The 16,236-nt window shown below is 37.6% G+C and overlaps 1 protein-coding gene across 1 annotated transcript in view; it reads left to right on the top strand.

The window, feature by feature from the left end:
• The window catches only part of Cntnap5 (contactin associated protein family member 5), an 801,158-nt gene that overhangs the window by 779,935 nt on the left and 4,987 nt on the right, over positions 1-16,236 (top strand). Inside the window, exons 22-23 of the mRNA XM_010637689.2 lie at positions 10,103-10,321; positions 13,792-13,863. Of these exons, the coding sequence (XP_010635991.1) occupies positions 10,103-10,321; positions 13,792-13,863 (291 nt within the window). The remainder of the gene's footprint in view (positions 1-10,102; positions 10,322-13,791; positions 13,864-16,236) is intronic.

Raw genomic sequence — 16,236 nt, 5'->3', positions numbered from 1 at the left:
TATATATATTCATAGTCAAATCTTGTTTGGCTTCCTAAGCATAACTCTTCTGTATGCTGATTATCAGTTGCTTACTCAGTATCCATCTAAACTTGCATTTGTGTTCGGAGAAGAATTCCAACATTGTATAATTATTCTTGCTCCTCTGGGAAGTCCATGCACCCAGAAAGGTTGTCGCCATCTGTGATCACTGAAGATTCTCCTTGATAACATGATTCTCAAAGTTTAGTACAGGGATTACTCGGTGAGTGGTATTTTGGGATCTTCCCAGAGAGTGAACTTGGTGAAAGCTATTTTTCTGATAATTTTTTCCTCACATTCTCACATATAGCGTTGACTTTTTCAGAGGCTACATTCTCTTTCCTCTGTCATCACTGTGGTAGCTGATGGACTGTGTACTGGGGAACTCTGTCTCTGTTTTAATTCTAAAAGCTAAACATCAATTGATTAGAAGCACACACAGATATCTAAAAAATCTCTTTATAAATTTCAACATTGAAAAGAGATCCTGAGACCAAAATATCTGACAATTGGTAGGTCTAGTCAACGGTCTACATCTGGTTTCAATGCCAGCCCTTGGATTGGGTGTTAGACAGTTACAGGAAGTCAGAGAGGTGGCTGAGCTGGTGAGGTTCCAAGGCAGGACCTTCCATGTTTTAGAAGAGACATGGGATGAGCCACACTTTTTCTTTTTTTCACTGGGCATCACTGCTCCTGAATATGATGCTTTCATGATCCCCTTACAGCAGCTTGAAAAAGAGACAGCCACAGAAGGCCAGCCTGGTTTTCTGTGTCCAGTGCTCTCTGTGCTGCTGGAATCTTGCTATATAAGAAAATTAGTCTCTGTATTTTTAGATCCTGTTTAGATCTTGCTATAGCAAGACTGCCTGTTACATACTGGAGAGATCATTCTAACAATAAAATTCACATCATGCCCACCCTGCAAATAATAGCAGTGACATCAATTCACTGGCGGTACTTAGTATGACTTTTGCTTTTTTTTGATATTTATAACTCCAGAACTTGTAACTAACTACGTCAGAGAAGTATGTTTCTGTAGATTATTTGAAGCTCTCCTAAATGATTCTGGGTTGGGTGTAAAGTTTACTAACTTTGCTCATTTTTTAAAATAGCAAACAAAATAGAAATAAACCAGTGCATGAGAGTCATTTGGTTCTGACCCATGAAACAGAAATAATGAACACATTAGGTAAAATACTTCTTTCTATCGCAATGGAATGAAGTCCTACATTAATTTGCAGCTTCTTGTCTTAAGGAGAGAAAAGCAATGCTGATATAGAAAATGCGGAGTTGATCTTTGGAGGACATTACTTACAACTTACGCACTTGGGGGTGTTGTCAAGGTTCACCATTTCACCACAGAAGTCCCTTTCCATGTTATCAAGCGGAAAACTCAGCCACCTTTTTTAAGTTAGAATAATGAATTCTTAAATGGTAAATTTTTATGTGTACTAAGTTAAATTTTTCCTGTTTTTTTCCTTTGGATTCTTTTATCATATCATTTTTATCTGTCTCTGTCTGTCTGTCTATCTATCTCTGTCTAATCTACCTTTCCTTCTACCTTCATTCATATACATTTATTTCAAGAATAGTTATAGGGCCGGGAATTTAGCTTGGTGGCATAGCACCTGCCTAGCAATTGTGAGGTCCCGAGTTTGATCCCGGGTATAAAAAATGAAAGAAAAGAAAGAGAAAGAAGGCAGGCAGGGAGGGAAGTCAGGAAGGAAGGAGGGCTGAGGGAAGCTGTAAGACCTCTACTACCAGATTCTGCGCACAGCAGAGCCACTGAGGCGTGCAAAGAGTGTTCATGTAGACACTTCTTCACGGTTGTGGGCTGATTAAGAAACAGGTAGCTATTTCCCATTCCTCTCCCCTCCCTTTCACCCCTCCACCCCCTTCTTACAAAAGCTCTGTTCTCACATTCTCAGCGATGAATGCCATTATAATGTATACCTCAAATGTACCGATAACGTTAAGAAAAGAAGAGATTGGCAGCTACTTATAAGCAAAATAGGGACAGTTTCTTCATGAAATTTATTGCCTGTCGTGTGGTATTTACCATCAGTGACAAAGAGGTTACAACTTCAAACAGCAGAACTCCTCTGTTAAGATATCCTTGCTCAGGAGCACTGAGCAGAAGCTACAGAAAATAAAATGAAATCTTTGTAGTCAGGCACAGTGGAACTCACTTTTAATCCCAGCACCCCAGGATGCTAGGGCAGGAGGATTGCCAGTTCCAGTCCAGCCTGGGCACTTTAGCAATTTAGTGAGAACTTGTTTCAATACAAAAATAATCTCCTGTACAGCAAAGAAAAACAAGCAAAAGTTTGTAAGACTCATTTATTCCTTCCAATTGGCCAGAAGTTACCTTCTCTAAAAGAGTTAATGTACATAAATAGCCTCATCTAAAACTGAAGGAGCTTCTGTGAGACCCCAGGAAATGATCTTGCAATTTCCAAACTTAAAATACAACCTTTTAAAATTACTTTATTGAAAAATTCACAATGAAATAAGAGAATAATACTAGTTAATACATTGTGTGTTATCTTCAAAGTAGTTACTCAGATGATAAGATATAAACAAAAAGTATTCTATCTTACAGCAAAGAAATAGTAACACAGAAGTTTCTTTTCAGTTAACTAAGAGCAGTTAGTAGTATAAATGAAACAACTAGGCCTATATATTAAAATATTTTTAAAATATCAGAAGAGATAATTTGGGAAATTTTCAAAACATCCCTCCACTTTCTATTTATCTATCTTCTATTTTGCTCTTTATTTGTATGCATATTTTTTTTTCTTAAACTTTAAATACAATGATTCAACTATTCCTGAAAGATCAGCAAAAATCGGGCAATTCAACAAAAGATTTCCTGACATTTCCTCATTTACTGTCTAGACTCTTTTTCCTAGTCCTGAAAAACTTAGAACGACTCAGTAACATAGATGGTGGGATTTCTCTCATGGAACAGGTCTTTTTTTGACTGTGTACTAAGACTCTGAATAAAATCTTGCCCTTTCTTATTGTGATCTTAGTAAATTATTTTAACACCACTTAGAGGTCTTCCATATACCAGTATCTCACATCACAAAGTTTGTTTTGAATAGAGTTAGAAAGAAATCAGCCAGGCTCAGCGCTAAGAATTAAACGGAGGGTGAAAAGACATGCTTGTCCGATAGGTGCCCATGGACTTTCAGCGAGCCACCTGAAGGGAGGGAGACTGCACTGCCATGTTGGCATGGGGTGTAGCTCCTTGGCAGCCTAAGAGGAATCCAGGCGCAGGTCCTGACTTACAAAGTGTGCAGTCATTGCAGACAGAATAGATACTCTGACATGGAGTGACCAAACTTATGTGGCCACGCACAGTCCCTGTAGACTGTTCATTTAGCTTTAGGTCACAAGACACTGAGTATATTGAAGAGAAATATTCCATGTCCCCTCCTGGTACGTCTGTAAAAAATACTAATGGTATTCTGATAAAAACTTAGCCCACCTTTACAATGAGAATTCTGGAAAACATCGTATTAGTGTGAAAGAGAGAACAAAGAAACTGTATCTTTATAAATGGCCAGCATAAACAGATTTGAGATAACATAAACATGCCACTAATTAGGATGCATTACTGTAGATATTAGGAATTATTTACTTTTCTGCTCATAAATTCCTTTTGCTAATGTTAACTGCACCCTTATTCTGTGTACTGGGCACTGTACTCTGGTAGATAGGGTGAAGATCTGAAAAAGACAGGCTTCTTGGCAGCAAGAAGAGGGAAACAGGCTTTCTATTAAAGCGACATCAGTGTAACCTTATGAAACAAAACACCTTGAGAATATGAAACATTTTAACTACACGTGGCTCTTATTATCTCTCCAAAATCATTTGTTATTTTATGTAACACAGAGTTCATTTTATTTTCATTGTTTTCTATGTGATACATATTCTCCATGTCTTGTGGTGGCTTTTCTTAGTGTTTGGGACACCCTAACCATCATTTCAGCTCTCAGTGAAATAAAATTATTTGAAGTAACCTTTCTTGGTGTTTCGCACATTGTGGCCCATAATTGCCTAAGAATGTGCCTTTAAAATGCACATTTATGTGCACCTTCATACGAGACCAGTGAGATTCTGAAATACACATTTTAATGCATTTCTCTAGAAGTGCTTTTGTATTCTCAGTGTCAAAACCTGGCCTAGATTTTGCCGAAGTTCCCTTCTGTGCTCCCACACCTTCACGATGATGTCCCTCAGGTGGGAGATTTATTACCTGAAATCATCACTGCTCTGCTGAAGTCATCCTCCACAATGACCGAGAGCTGGCAAGGGTGGGAGTGTCCTTGCACTAGCCACTGGAAGACCACCATTGACTACCGAGCTGGGTTTTCTACCTAAATATATACTTTGGAGAAGAGGAACAGAGATCATCTGGGCAATGCAGGCAAAGGAAAGTCTTGAAGCAGTGAGAACCACATGTGTCTCTCCACAGCCACACAAGCAGCTCAGATTTTGTGGAATGCAAATGGGGTTATGTGGTAGGTTGAGAGTTTGTCAGTCAGGCTAAGAAAGTGACCATTTCTTCTGACTTATCAGTAATCGATGCCTATAGAAGAGCAATGAGCACGACCTCATGGAAGGAAAATAGGAGGGGCTAAGAGCCAAGAGACCTAGGTTGGAGGCTTTACTTCTCGAATTATTTAACCTTGGTTCATGATTTTCGTAACTACATATCAGGGATGATTATCTTACACTTCTCATTTCACTATGATGTGATATTCGCATAGGATATTGCACAAATGAGCTTATAACAAAAAAAACATAGATGCATGAAGCAAATGCTGTGAGTGCGTGTGTGTATGTATGTATGTATGTATGTATACATGTGAGTTTCATCAATCCCCTTCAGAGTTCAAATATTTAATGAGAGATTTTGGACACTGCTGAGGCTTAAATTTTCAGACTCTTAGCCCCTTCTCTGTGAGCCACAATGAACTCTGAGGGAAAACTTTGTTCATATATGTTCTTCATATCCTCCAGTAACATCGATGCTCCTTTTATTTTATTTCAGTGCAATGTTTTACTCTTATAAGCAAAGATTGTGTGCATTTGCATGGCTTGTTTTGTGACACTTCATGATTCAAATGCCAGAAATGAGTTTTGACATATAACAAATGTCATTTTATAACCTAGAGAAATGTCTGTTAGCAAATTTCTAATCCTGTTTTTTTCTTAGTATTAAAAAAGCACAAAAAATGTGCCTGCATAAAATTAGCCTGGATTTTCTCTACCACTCTCATGGTGTCGAACAAATGCAACTCTATCAAGTGCTCTGTATTCTGGGGCTAAAATTGGCTGCGCTGCTTTCTTTTCAGCACTAATCACCCAGGTATAGTAAAGGAATGCAGCTTGACTCTGAAGAAAGAAGAGTGTTTGAAAATTAGTGCAGAATGTTAGATTTTGAAACAACCAAAGATGTTACTAATAATTTAATCAACTAATGTTTGAGTTCTACGATGTTCAATTTTAAGTCAGTATGACATGAAGACACATCAGCACAGCAAAGCAAGCACAATAGCATTCATATTTTTTGTAAATACAGTTTTTCTTGAGTATGTTGAGGGACATTAAACTACATAAAGGAATTAGGAACTGAAACTATAGGAGTAAAAACTATTACTACTGTACAAGTATTACTTCTGATACCATGCACTTTTTAGGGAAAATGGCCAAAACCCACAAAATTTCAGTTAGACAAGGAATAATAAGATCACGAAATCTATTGTACAATTAAGAATATGCTAAATATTTGCACATTACTAAAAGAATATATTTTAAGTATTCTCACCACAAAAATGGTAAATATGTAAGATTATATCCCACAATGCATATTGTACCTTGGAGAGAAAATACCAGACACCCAAATTAAAGGAAGAAAGGTTTACTTTGGCTCCCAGTTTATAGAGATTTCAGTTCATAATTGGCTGGCTCTGAAGCGGGGTGATGTGGTAGAGGGGTGTCACAGAAGAGAAACAGTTCATGGAAGGCAGAAGGCAGCAAGCAACAAAGTAAGGAAGCAGCAGCAGCAAGCAACAAGCAGTGAGAAAGCAGGCCTTAGGGCAGATAGCACTCCCGCCAAAGGTGGAGCACTCTTGATCCTCACAACACACTATGAATAAACTCCAGAGTCGCACCCTTAATTCCAACATCACACACTCTAGGTCCAGCCACTTCTAAACAGTCCAATCTATGACCACATAAGGCTTTGGGGTGAAGTCTAGACACAAGCCATATATTAATATAAATGAACACAACCCTCACTAACAAGTCTATATGGGCACAAAACTAATAGTTATAGACTTCTTATATATATATATTTCAATACAGTTCATGTGGCAGAGACAGTATTTGCTGCTCAGCTATGTTAAACTATGGTTAAGCTGTGGTTAAACCTCTCAGGTCTGCCTTTCCACCTGTAATCTGTCAGCATCTCATATTGCTTTCTGCAGCTGGATTTAAATGCAATGGTCTAGAATGCATAGGACACCAGAAACTGCTTTCCTACCATTTCAAGTGCGTTGTGAGGATAAATTAAGTCTATATTAAATAAAAAATGAGTAGATTTTCATATAAGAAATCTATTTCTCAAAATAGCAGCACTTGTTACTAAGAGAAACCCTTGCATCACACTTGATTATTTGGACATTTTATATATTAGTTGGGAAGAGTGAAAAAGAGAATACAGGTATTTTCAGTGGTGTGATCCTTGCATCCTCATCCTGTAGTTTTTGAGGAGTCACATGGACTGTTAAACTTGACTTTGATATTTGTTCTCCAGGGCAACACATCAAATATTTCCCTCACCTGTCTCCTTGTGATCCTAATTCAATTGTAACTTATTAAATGGATTGGGAAATATATTGTCTTTAATGTAGAATTCAAGGAATTATTTAAAATGTTCCACCAAAATAACTTTCCTTAGTTTTGCCACCTATTTCTTTTAGATAATTCATGTGAAATTATTCTGAAATGTTTTTGAGGTTCTTATCTTTTATTTTTGAGGGCAGCAGCATTGCTTAGATGAGTGGTGTGGAATTTGAGGCCATAAAATCTTATATTGAAATCTCAACTCTATCACATAATATCTACTAACTTCCTTGCATCCCCAAGTTGCTTCACCTATACATTTTTTGGAGTCTAACAAAAAATATCTGAAAGAGCTTGGGAGGGAAACAAAAAAACTTTAAAAGTCAATTATCACAGAAACATAGAGCTGTTACTCAATGGATGGGGGATGCTGAGTTTTTGCAACTTTTTATTTATTATTATTTATTTACTTAATATTTTATTTGTTATTATTTTACCACATATTAGTTAATACTATTATAAGAAGTAAAAAATATTTGGAATTATTATAAATTTTTAACCTCTCCATTAGGTAAGAATCTAAGAAATCATAATCTGGAGGCCTCATAGTAAGAGTTCTTTTCCTCACATTTTTGTTCTCTTTATTTCTTTTCAGAAACACCTCAAAGTCTCCATTTTTATTATTATCTAGAATAAAAAACTTTTCCCTAGAGGTAAGGCTTTTCATTGAAAGTATTGCTTCCTCTCAGGAGAGAGTGACATTTTTCTGGCATTTCACCCAACTCATCCAAGTGCCTGCAATTGTGCCTGGAGCTTGTGTTCTTGAGCCTCACTGTGCTGATGTCCTCCTGAGTCCTTGGCACCAATGTGGGCTTCTTTCCAACTGAGTTCTCAGAATGCGAGTTGGCACCTCTGAAGGTGAGCCACGAGGCATAGCTGCAATGTGTGGCACTTCCCACTGCTTTAAATCTCTACGGTGCGAAAGCTTTGCACAGAGGATGTTTGTTTTCTCCTGTCTTTGGCTTCTTCATCTAAATATTTTCACATCAAATCATACCATTTGCTAGCTGCAAATCAGTGCATACTGATAATTCCAGATCATGGCTGGGGACATGGAGCTTCAGTGACATGAGGTAATAGCCTCTAGCCTATTACAGCTTTTTGATTGTAAGGCTTTTATGCAGCAATGTGTGAGAAATATCACAAGGGACACTGTTTTTTAACTTTAATTAATTTTTGGTACATTTAATGTATACAATATAAGGACATTCATTGTTGGCTATTTGTACCTTTACATAATCAGTCCTGGTTCTTACTTTTTCCCCATTCCCCTGTCCTCTCTTCAACCCGTCTGTCCCTCCCAATCCACAAAGACTTTATTTTAAAGCTCACAATAACAAATATATGTGATCCCTTTCTTAGTATGTAATAAACATATAATGACTGTAGGATATGTATTGAATACCTAGAAGTTGGTGATTTCTTCACAAACTGCAGGATTCTTTCATACCTGAAGAAAAGTGATACCTTATCTTCATTATCACTGTCCAGAATATCCTTCCAGGATCTCAGACATGAAATCATGAGCAGAACGATGATCCACAGACATATCTATCCTTTTCCTCATCCCCAGAATCTTAGTGTGCATTGGTTTATAGGGCAAAGAGGAATTAAGGTTGCAAATGAAATTAATATTCATATCAATCTGTATTAAAATACTAACATTTATTGGATTAGCAGGATAAATCCATTGTAATCAAAAAAGTCTTTAAAAATGAAAAGGGGAATCAAAAGAAAAGACTTCCAGGAAAATGTGAGTACGATAACAAGGGACAGAGAAAAGTAAAGTTGCTCATCTTGGAGACAGACAAAAGAGGCTGAGCCATGGAAACCGTGTGACTTATGGAAGCTAAAAATGGGAAAGAAATGTTTTATCCCCCAAACCTGTCAAAGAAATGAGACCTTTCTGACTGCAGTGTTTTTAGCCCCATAACTACTGTGCCAGAATTGTAACCTAATTTAAATTAAAGAATATACTTTCAAATTTAAAAGGCACTAACATAAATTGTTTATGTTTGTGGAAATTTGTTAAAGCAGTCAAATAAAATTATAACACATAGTTACTGTCTTCTGTATGAAAAGAGATGATAAATTGGTTAGTTTTACAGGCTTTTCAGAGTGCAAAGTAAAATGAGGGCAAAAGTTAGAGAAAGTACTTTCAAAATATGTTAAATCTTCATTTTATACCATATCCTCATCACATTTTTTTCTTAATGTAAACAACAGAACACAGCTTAGAAGTCAGTGAAGACATTCTGACAATTTATGAACCCAAACAAAATTATAAGGGTAGACAGGAAAATCCCTGACCCTCTTCCAGGAAATAAAAAATATTGTTCAAATAAAATAACCATTTGAGCCATCTAGTTATGTTAAAAGTATAATGCCTTTAAATTGGTTCATAATGTATTGCGGTTTTACTTAATTGCATTGTATCAATTTATTCAAGTGACCATTTTAAGAGAAGGAAACATAAAACAAAGTAATATCACCAATCTTGACGAAAATGACACCTATAATCTTGTTCAAAATCTGAAATAGTTGCATCATCATCTTTTATAAAGATTAAGATATTCTTTGTGAAACTGTATGTTGTCCAAAAAAAGAAGTTTCTTTCTCATCAGGGAGTACCATGGACAGAACCAGAACAATGAAAAATGTTTACTACGTCAGTCTGTACAAGTGCTTGGAAACAATGAACGTGATAAATCTCTGGGAGGATGACTGCAACTTTTAATCTCATCCGTCTACCATTTTTTTCTTCTACTGCGTTTTTGAGGGAAGTGTTGGAAGGAGCACTAATCTTTTGCATCTATAGGCAGATGGTGCTGAGGAAAGTGGTACAAACTCTATCAAACATCTAGTATATATAGTACATTTACTGTCTTTTATACAGTTCATAAAATACATGCATGAAATGTAGACATTTGAAATATTTTTTTATCTCAAAGAAGACATGGCACTACCAGTTTTCTAGGAAGTATGGTTCATATATTCATTCTTGCAATGGAATGAAGTTAAAGACAGCAGGTGAAAGGAGATAAGAGGAGTGTTTTCTTTATGCAAAGAATGAGAAGATAATTCTGTCATTTTATTCAATACTCAAAGGGGACACGGAGCATGCTTTTGGAGGAGAGACGGCTGATTGTCTTTTTCATTGTAGAGGATATTGGATTGGATTCTGAAATTGCTAAAGCCAACACCGTGGGCTTTGTGGGATGTCTATCTTCAGTCCAGTATAATCACATAGCACCTCTGAAGGCAGCCCTGCGTCATGCCAACATTGCCCCCGTGACTGTACATGGGACCTTGCAAGAATCCAGCTGTGACGTTGTGGTCGATTCAGATGTGGATGCAGGGACCACTGTGCATTCGTCCTCAGGTATGGTCCAGAGAGTGATCAATAGAACTTCCTGGATTAGCATACTTTTGGTGTATTCCAGAAATCCCCAGCATAAAGTCTCAGCCAAAATTACTCAGTTCTTTTCCCTCCATGCTTACAGCTGATTACAGATCATAACTGTTTTCCATGAGTGATCTTCATTTTCATATAAGAAGCAATTAGAATTATAAGCATTTTTGCTTAAATTAATACACATATGCATAGTATATGCATGAGTATATCTCTATGTAGTCACTATTATTTAAGTGGCTACTGTTCTGAGAAAGTATTCTGGAGTTAGGAAGACAGAAGGCTGGTTGCTGAATTAATATTATATATAATTCATATTATGACAATCAACAAAATTATCCATCTTTACGAAGAATAACTAACAATACAAATTGTATAGATGGTGTATAATGTGATGATCTGGTATACATATGTACTATGTAATGATATAACAATGCAATCAGTAGTCATATCCATTGCCTCACATAGTTACCCTTGTGTGTATGTATATTTCTCATGAAGACATAAGGTTTAGGCTATTAGAAAATTTCAAGAAAAAGTCCATATGATTAACTATAATATATTTCAGCAAAACATATTCATTTTATAACTAAGAGCTTATAAATTTTATCAATCAACTGTACCATTTCTCTGTACCTCATATCCTGGAAAACACCACTGTACTCTCTGCTTCTATGGATTCATCTGATTTTAGATTACATGTATAAATGAAATAATGTAGTCTTTCCCTTTCTTTTTGTGGCTGGTTTATATCACTTGGTATAATGTCCTCTATTTTCAACTCTGTTGTTGCACACGGTGTTAAGTAGCTTTTTAAGGCCAAAAAATATTTCATTTTGTTTCTATATGCACATACCACATGCAACACACACACACAAGTCTATCTATCTATCTATATGTTGAGAAATAGTTTTTTCCACACTTTGAATATTATAAATATTTATATATTCCAGTGGTTATGGGAGCACAGATGTCTTAGAGTCAACATGGGCCCTGATTTCACATACATTCTATTACAAAAGCATACTGATCAAAATACTATGATAACTGGCATAAAAATTGGCATATAGACCAAAGCAACAGAATAGAGAGCACAGATATAAGCCCCGGTATAGGTGTTCAACTAATATTTCACAAGCATTATGAGAATGCCTGAAGGCAAAGGACAATTTTTTAAATAAATGATGTTGGAAAAACTAGATAACTACAACCAAGAGACTGAAATTTGATCTTTGTTATCATATAAAGAACTTAACTTGAGTTTGATCCCTGGTACAAACAAACAAACAAAAACAGAACTTAACATGAAATGAAGAGCAAAGCCTTACATTTCAGATAGAAAACAATAAAATTTCTGGGGAAAAAAAACACACAGAAAAATGTCTTTACCTTAGTCTTGGCAATGATTCTGTTGATACGCTGAAAAAATAAAATGTAGGCAACAAAATGAAAAATGAATGAAACTACATAAATCTAAAATGATTTTTCACAGCAAAGGAAATGATCAGACCATGAAAAAGTAATCTATGGAATGGGAAACATTTATAAAATACTGTGATGAGACATCGAAGTTCAAAATATGCAAGGAACTCATACACAAACTAATTACCTTTGTAAATTAACTGAGTACACATTTTACTAAAGATGTTGTACAAATGACTGGTAGGTATATAAAACGGTGCTCAAAATCATTAATAATCAGCAAAATGAGAATCAAAATAACCATTAGGATGGTTGTTATCAAAAGGCAAACACGGGAGGTTCTCAGGAAATGTTCGTGTATATAACATTTAGCTGCATAGGTATGGAGAGACAGAGATATGTCTAAGTACTTAAGGTATTTGTTTGGTGGTAAAGGGAGTTGAGATTAAAATATCACTGCAAAGTTTGAAAAGACACATTATGAAGATAGGGCACACTCCTGAAATAAATGAATCACCACACTGAAGATGACTTCGAAGGAAGTGTTCCTCACGCACGTGTAGAAGCACCGCGCATATGTGTGTGTTTCTAATCATGTTCCTGATGCAATCATCTTATCAATTCTGAAATGTTTATTTGTAGCTTTAATAAACACTAGAGAATTAGAATTAACATGTATTAATCTAAGAACATGAAAATGTCCTAGAAATCTGGGTGAAAATCAAAGCTCCATTGGTTTATAATGTTAAAACGCAGTAAAAAAGGAACCAAGGTAAATTACAGTAAAAAAAAAAGTCGTGTGAAAAAGAACCCTGGTGCGTAGTTGAAATTTGTATATTAATAAAGAAGCACGAGGAATCCCAGGGAGGAGGACTGAGATAGGAGTAGGCAGGAGTAAGGAGCTTCTGAGAACACAGGAAATGTAATCATTGCTGAATGCTTTTAGCTCAGAATGTCCTTGCCCTCTTTGCTCCTCCCTTCCTTCCCTCACCTTCTTTTCTTCCTTCTTTCTCTTCCTCCCTTTCCCCTTCTTTCGTTCCTTTTCCTGCCTCTGTGTTTTCCACCGTACCTTTTCTCGCTCACAATACCTCTCCTCTCTTCTCCTAAGTTCTCACTTTCCACCTTGGTGTTTTCCTGGCCAGAACTGCGTAAGGTGGAAAGAGCCTTAATGAGACAGGTAGACAGCATCGGTCTGCATTCTGACACTGAGCAAGTTTCATAATGTCGTCAATTACATTGTCTTTTCTGTCAAAAATTATTGTTTGTCTTTCCCTGAGAATTGAATGATAAATAATCCTGATGGCTGCTATTTATTAGGTGTGTAATATCTACCAGATGCTGGAATTTTATATGTATTATACACATTCATATACATATCACTGCCCATTTTTAATGGATGTACAAATTGTTACTTAAAAATAAATCTTGTGCAATGTCACTGGAACACCATGTTAGAGCAAAGGTTCGGGCCCAGATTTATGCATCTTAGAATTTGATGTTTGCATTTTCTTGTACTGTATAGAGTAAGATACATAGAGTATATTCATACTGTATATGATAATGGATACATAGTACAATTACTTACTTAATGAGGGCCCTTCCTGGGGCTGTTAATTTTCCAGAACCGTTTTTCTTTGCCAGTGGTCTCAGAATATTCTTACAACTGAAGAAGATACTAGAGGAGAGAGGCTCCTGTGGTTGGGGTAGGAGCCGTTGCCATGCACAGGAACTGTCCGTCCAAGCCCAGGAGGACCTCAGGGGAAAGCTGAGGGCATATGGCCCAGCCACTTCCAGCATCTGGCTCCGCTCTTTATCTTACAGCATATGTATTAGCCAGTAGGTCTTGCATCTCTAGGTTGGGAGCAGTTTATTTCGACATTTTCACTTTTGTCTGGGCTCCTCTCAAAACACCACTTCTCACTGTTTGAGAGTATGTGGTGCAGCCCACAGACGTGTTGAACCCTCTCCTCCAGTGCTTTGAGGGAAGACTGAAATTTCATGTCTTTTACTCCTCTTAGATCCCTTTGGGAAGAGAGATGAACGAGAACCACTCACTAATGCAGTTCGAAGCGATTCCGCAGTCATTGGAGGTAAACCATTCTTTGGTGTGGGAAGAGGAAAAGATGTTTATACATCTGGTACCTCAGGGAAATCGTCTGATGCCTTTTCTAACTATGGCGACCAGTGCCCAGAGGTGCACATCACCTGACAGGCTGTGAGCCGTTCAGGAACAGTCACATGTGCCGCAGGACCAAAGACAAGCCCTGCTCCTGTGCCCGCAGATCTGCAGATTCATCCTGCCTCTGATTTACCCGACAGCTGATCACGGAGTCAACAGCTGGAGCACTCGCTTACATACAGGCAGCCTGACGCTATTCATCTCCGTCAGTTTTCCCTTTCCCCAAACCTTAAACAAAGCAGACCAATAAAGTTACAGAGGGGAAGAAGCCTTGTCGGGGCAGACAGATAGGCAAAGCCGCAGTCATGTTGGGCTTTCTCTACCAAGTGATTTGGATTCAATCTAAGAATGGAAACAAGCAGCAGGACTGCAGTTCCAAATCAGGCACACATATGGCTACAGATGAAGGTCTTGTCTGCACCCCTGTCAGCTCAGCTCCAGCCTCCCTCCCTCCCTTTTCCATTTGTCCAACTGTGGCCTCACCTCTTTATTCTGCCTTCAGATTGGCTGCTGCCTACATTAGCTTGATATTCCTATCGGGTCTGGAACAGACAACAGCTCCCAAACCTTGTTTAATGTAAGATGCCTGAGAGAGACTAAATTAATTTCCACCTGAGACGCATCACCCTTGCAGATGCCCCATCCCTGCCTTCCAGCAGTGTGGATGAACTGATCCACACAAGATGCAGTTCTCCTTTAAAAGTCAGCACTACCCGTGCATTTAACTTGTATTTACTGTGCCCTGCTATGGATCAGACCCTTAGCTAAATGTAGGAATACAGGATGAACGATATGGACTCTGACTCTGTAGAACTCCCAGCCTGGCTGGGCAGGGGATGAACAGGCAGACAGCAGGACACCCAGGGAAGACTTAGGAGGGAGAAAGCACACTTGGATCCCATGTGTGCCGTGGCTGTTAAAAGTAAGGAAGGAGAACTATGACCTTTTCTCAAGGAAGTCCATGAAACAGCTCAGCTCAATTTCTGCTTCAGGGAACTTGGTGTTTTTGTTGACACCAAGAAATGCAGAAAGTACTTTGTACCAGTTTCTCTTTCTGTAATTTTTCATTTGACAAGTGGAGAGAAGACTTTTGTGACTGCTGACTTTTCACCATTCATGTGTATGTTTCTGTGAGCTTCCGTAAATGTAGGAAAGTCATCCTAACCCTACTGGAAGGTTCCTAGAGGCTTGTATGGCCTCTACCTCCTGAAAAACTGATGCACTAGGAGGATAAAAACCCTTCCCTCCTTCCTGCCTTACAGCTGCTGCCCCCTTGTGGGAGTCACTCACTGCCACTCCATAATCATAGACTTGTTAACTGGCGGTTTTGCTCCGCTTTTCTTCTTAGATAATTTGAGAATGTGTTATATAATGGCTTAGGAACATAGAAAAATATAAGCAATCTTAATTATTTTCTAAACTCTACAAAAAGTTGGGGGAAGACATGCCATCAAGGTATTTAAGTATCCATTATCCATGCTTATGTCAATCGTAATGCAAAGTGTCCAACAATGTTTCTAAAATAGATACTTTTATCAATATTGTACTGCTGAGAAAAACAAAATACAAGAAACTGGCATTTCAGTCCAATACAAGTTTCACAAGGATGGAGTTGTGCCAGCTCTCAGTGGGCCATGTCTGGCAGAACGTAAAGCAAGTTAGGAATGCCCTAAATTGTGGGTAAGCATTTCATGATTAATGAATACTTTCTAGTAAAACAAACTTGTAACACAAAACAAATTTACCTAAGAGGGTATGTGCTGGGATGAAAGACATTTAAATATTTTATTCTAGGAAATTCTTAGTTGCATGACGACAGTAAAAAAAATAATAATAATTTAAAGAATTTTAGCACAGTGTTTTAAAGATCTTGAAAAACTACCAAGAGACTTTTGCTGGGCTGTGAACATAGTTCAGTGGTGGCGTATTTCATCAGGACGTGAAGAGTCCTAGATTCAGTCCCCAGCACCTCCCCAAAGAAAACCCAAAACAAACAAATAACAAAAATCCTTTGCTATTCCAATTGCATATTTGTAAGATGACATTTAGGCCATTTAATAAAACCCATTAAGGTTTAACCTGGCTTTTTTTCTGTCACTGATCTGAAAGAAGGTGTCTTAGGCTTTACAACAATCGCACACTGAAAGCATTTCGGCAAACTTTAATTTGAGACGACTGGCAGAGTTGTGTTTGTTTTGCTTCCTCAAAGTGCTTCTTTGCCTACCCTGAGTTCTCTCTGCTTAGCAGTGACCTGTGGCATTTGCTTTCTCCCTTCCGCTCGTGT

Source organism: Fukomys damarensis, unplaced genomic scaffold, assembly GCF_012274545.1.
Source record: "Fukomys damarensis isolate Sample0158 unplaced genomic scaffold, DMR_v1.0_HiC HiC_scaffold_29, whole genome shotgun sequence".
In the NCBI taxonomy this organism is placed as follows: Eukaryota; Metazoa; Chordata; class Mammalia; order Rodentia; family Bathyergidae; genus Fukomys; species Fukomys damarensis.
This window is presented reverse-complemented; position numbering and strand designations above follow the sequence as displayed.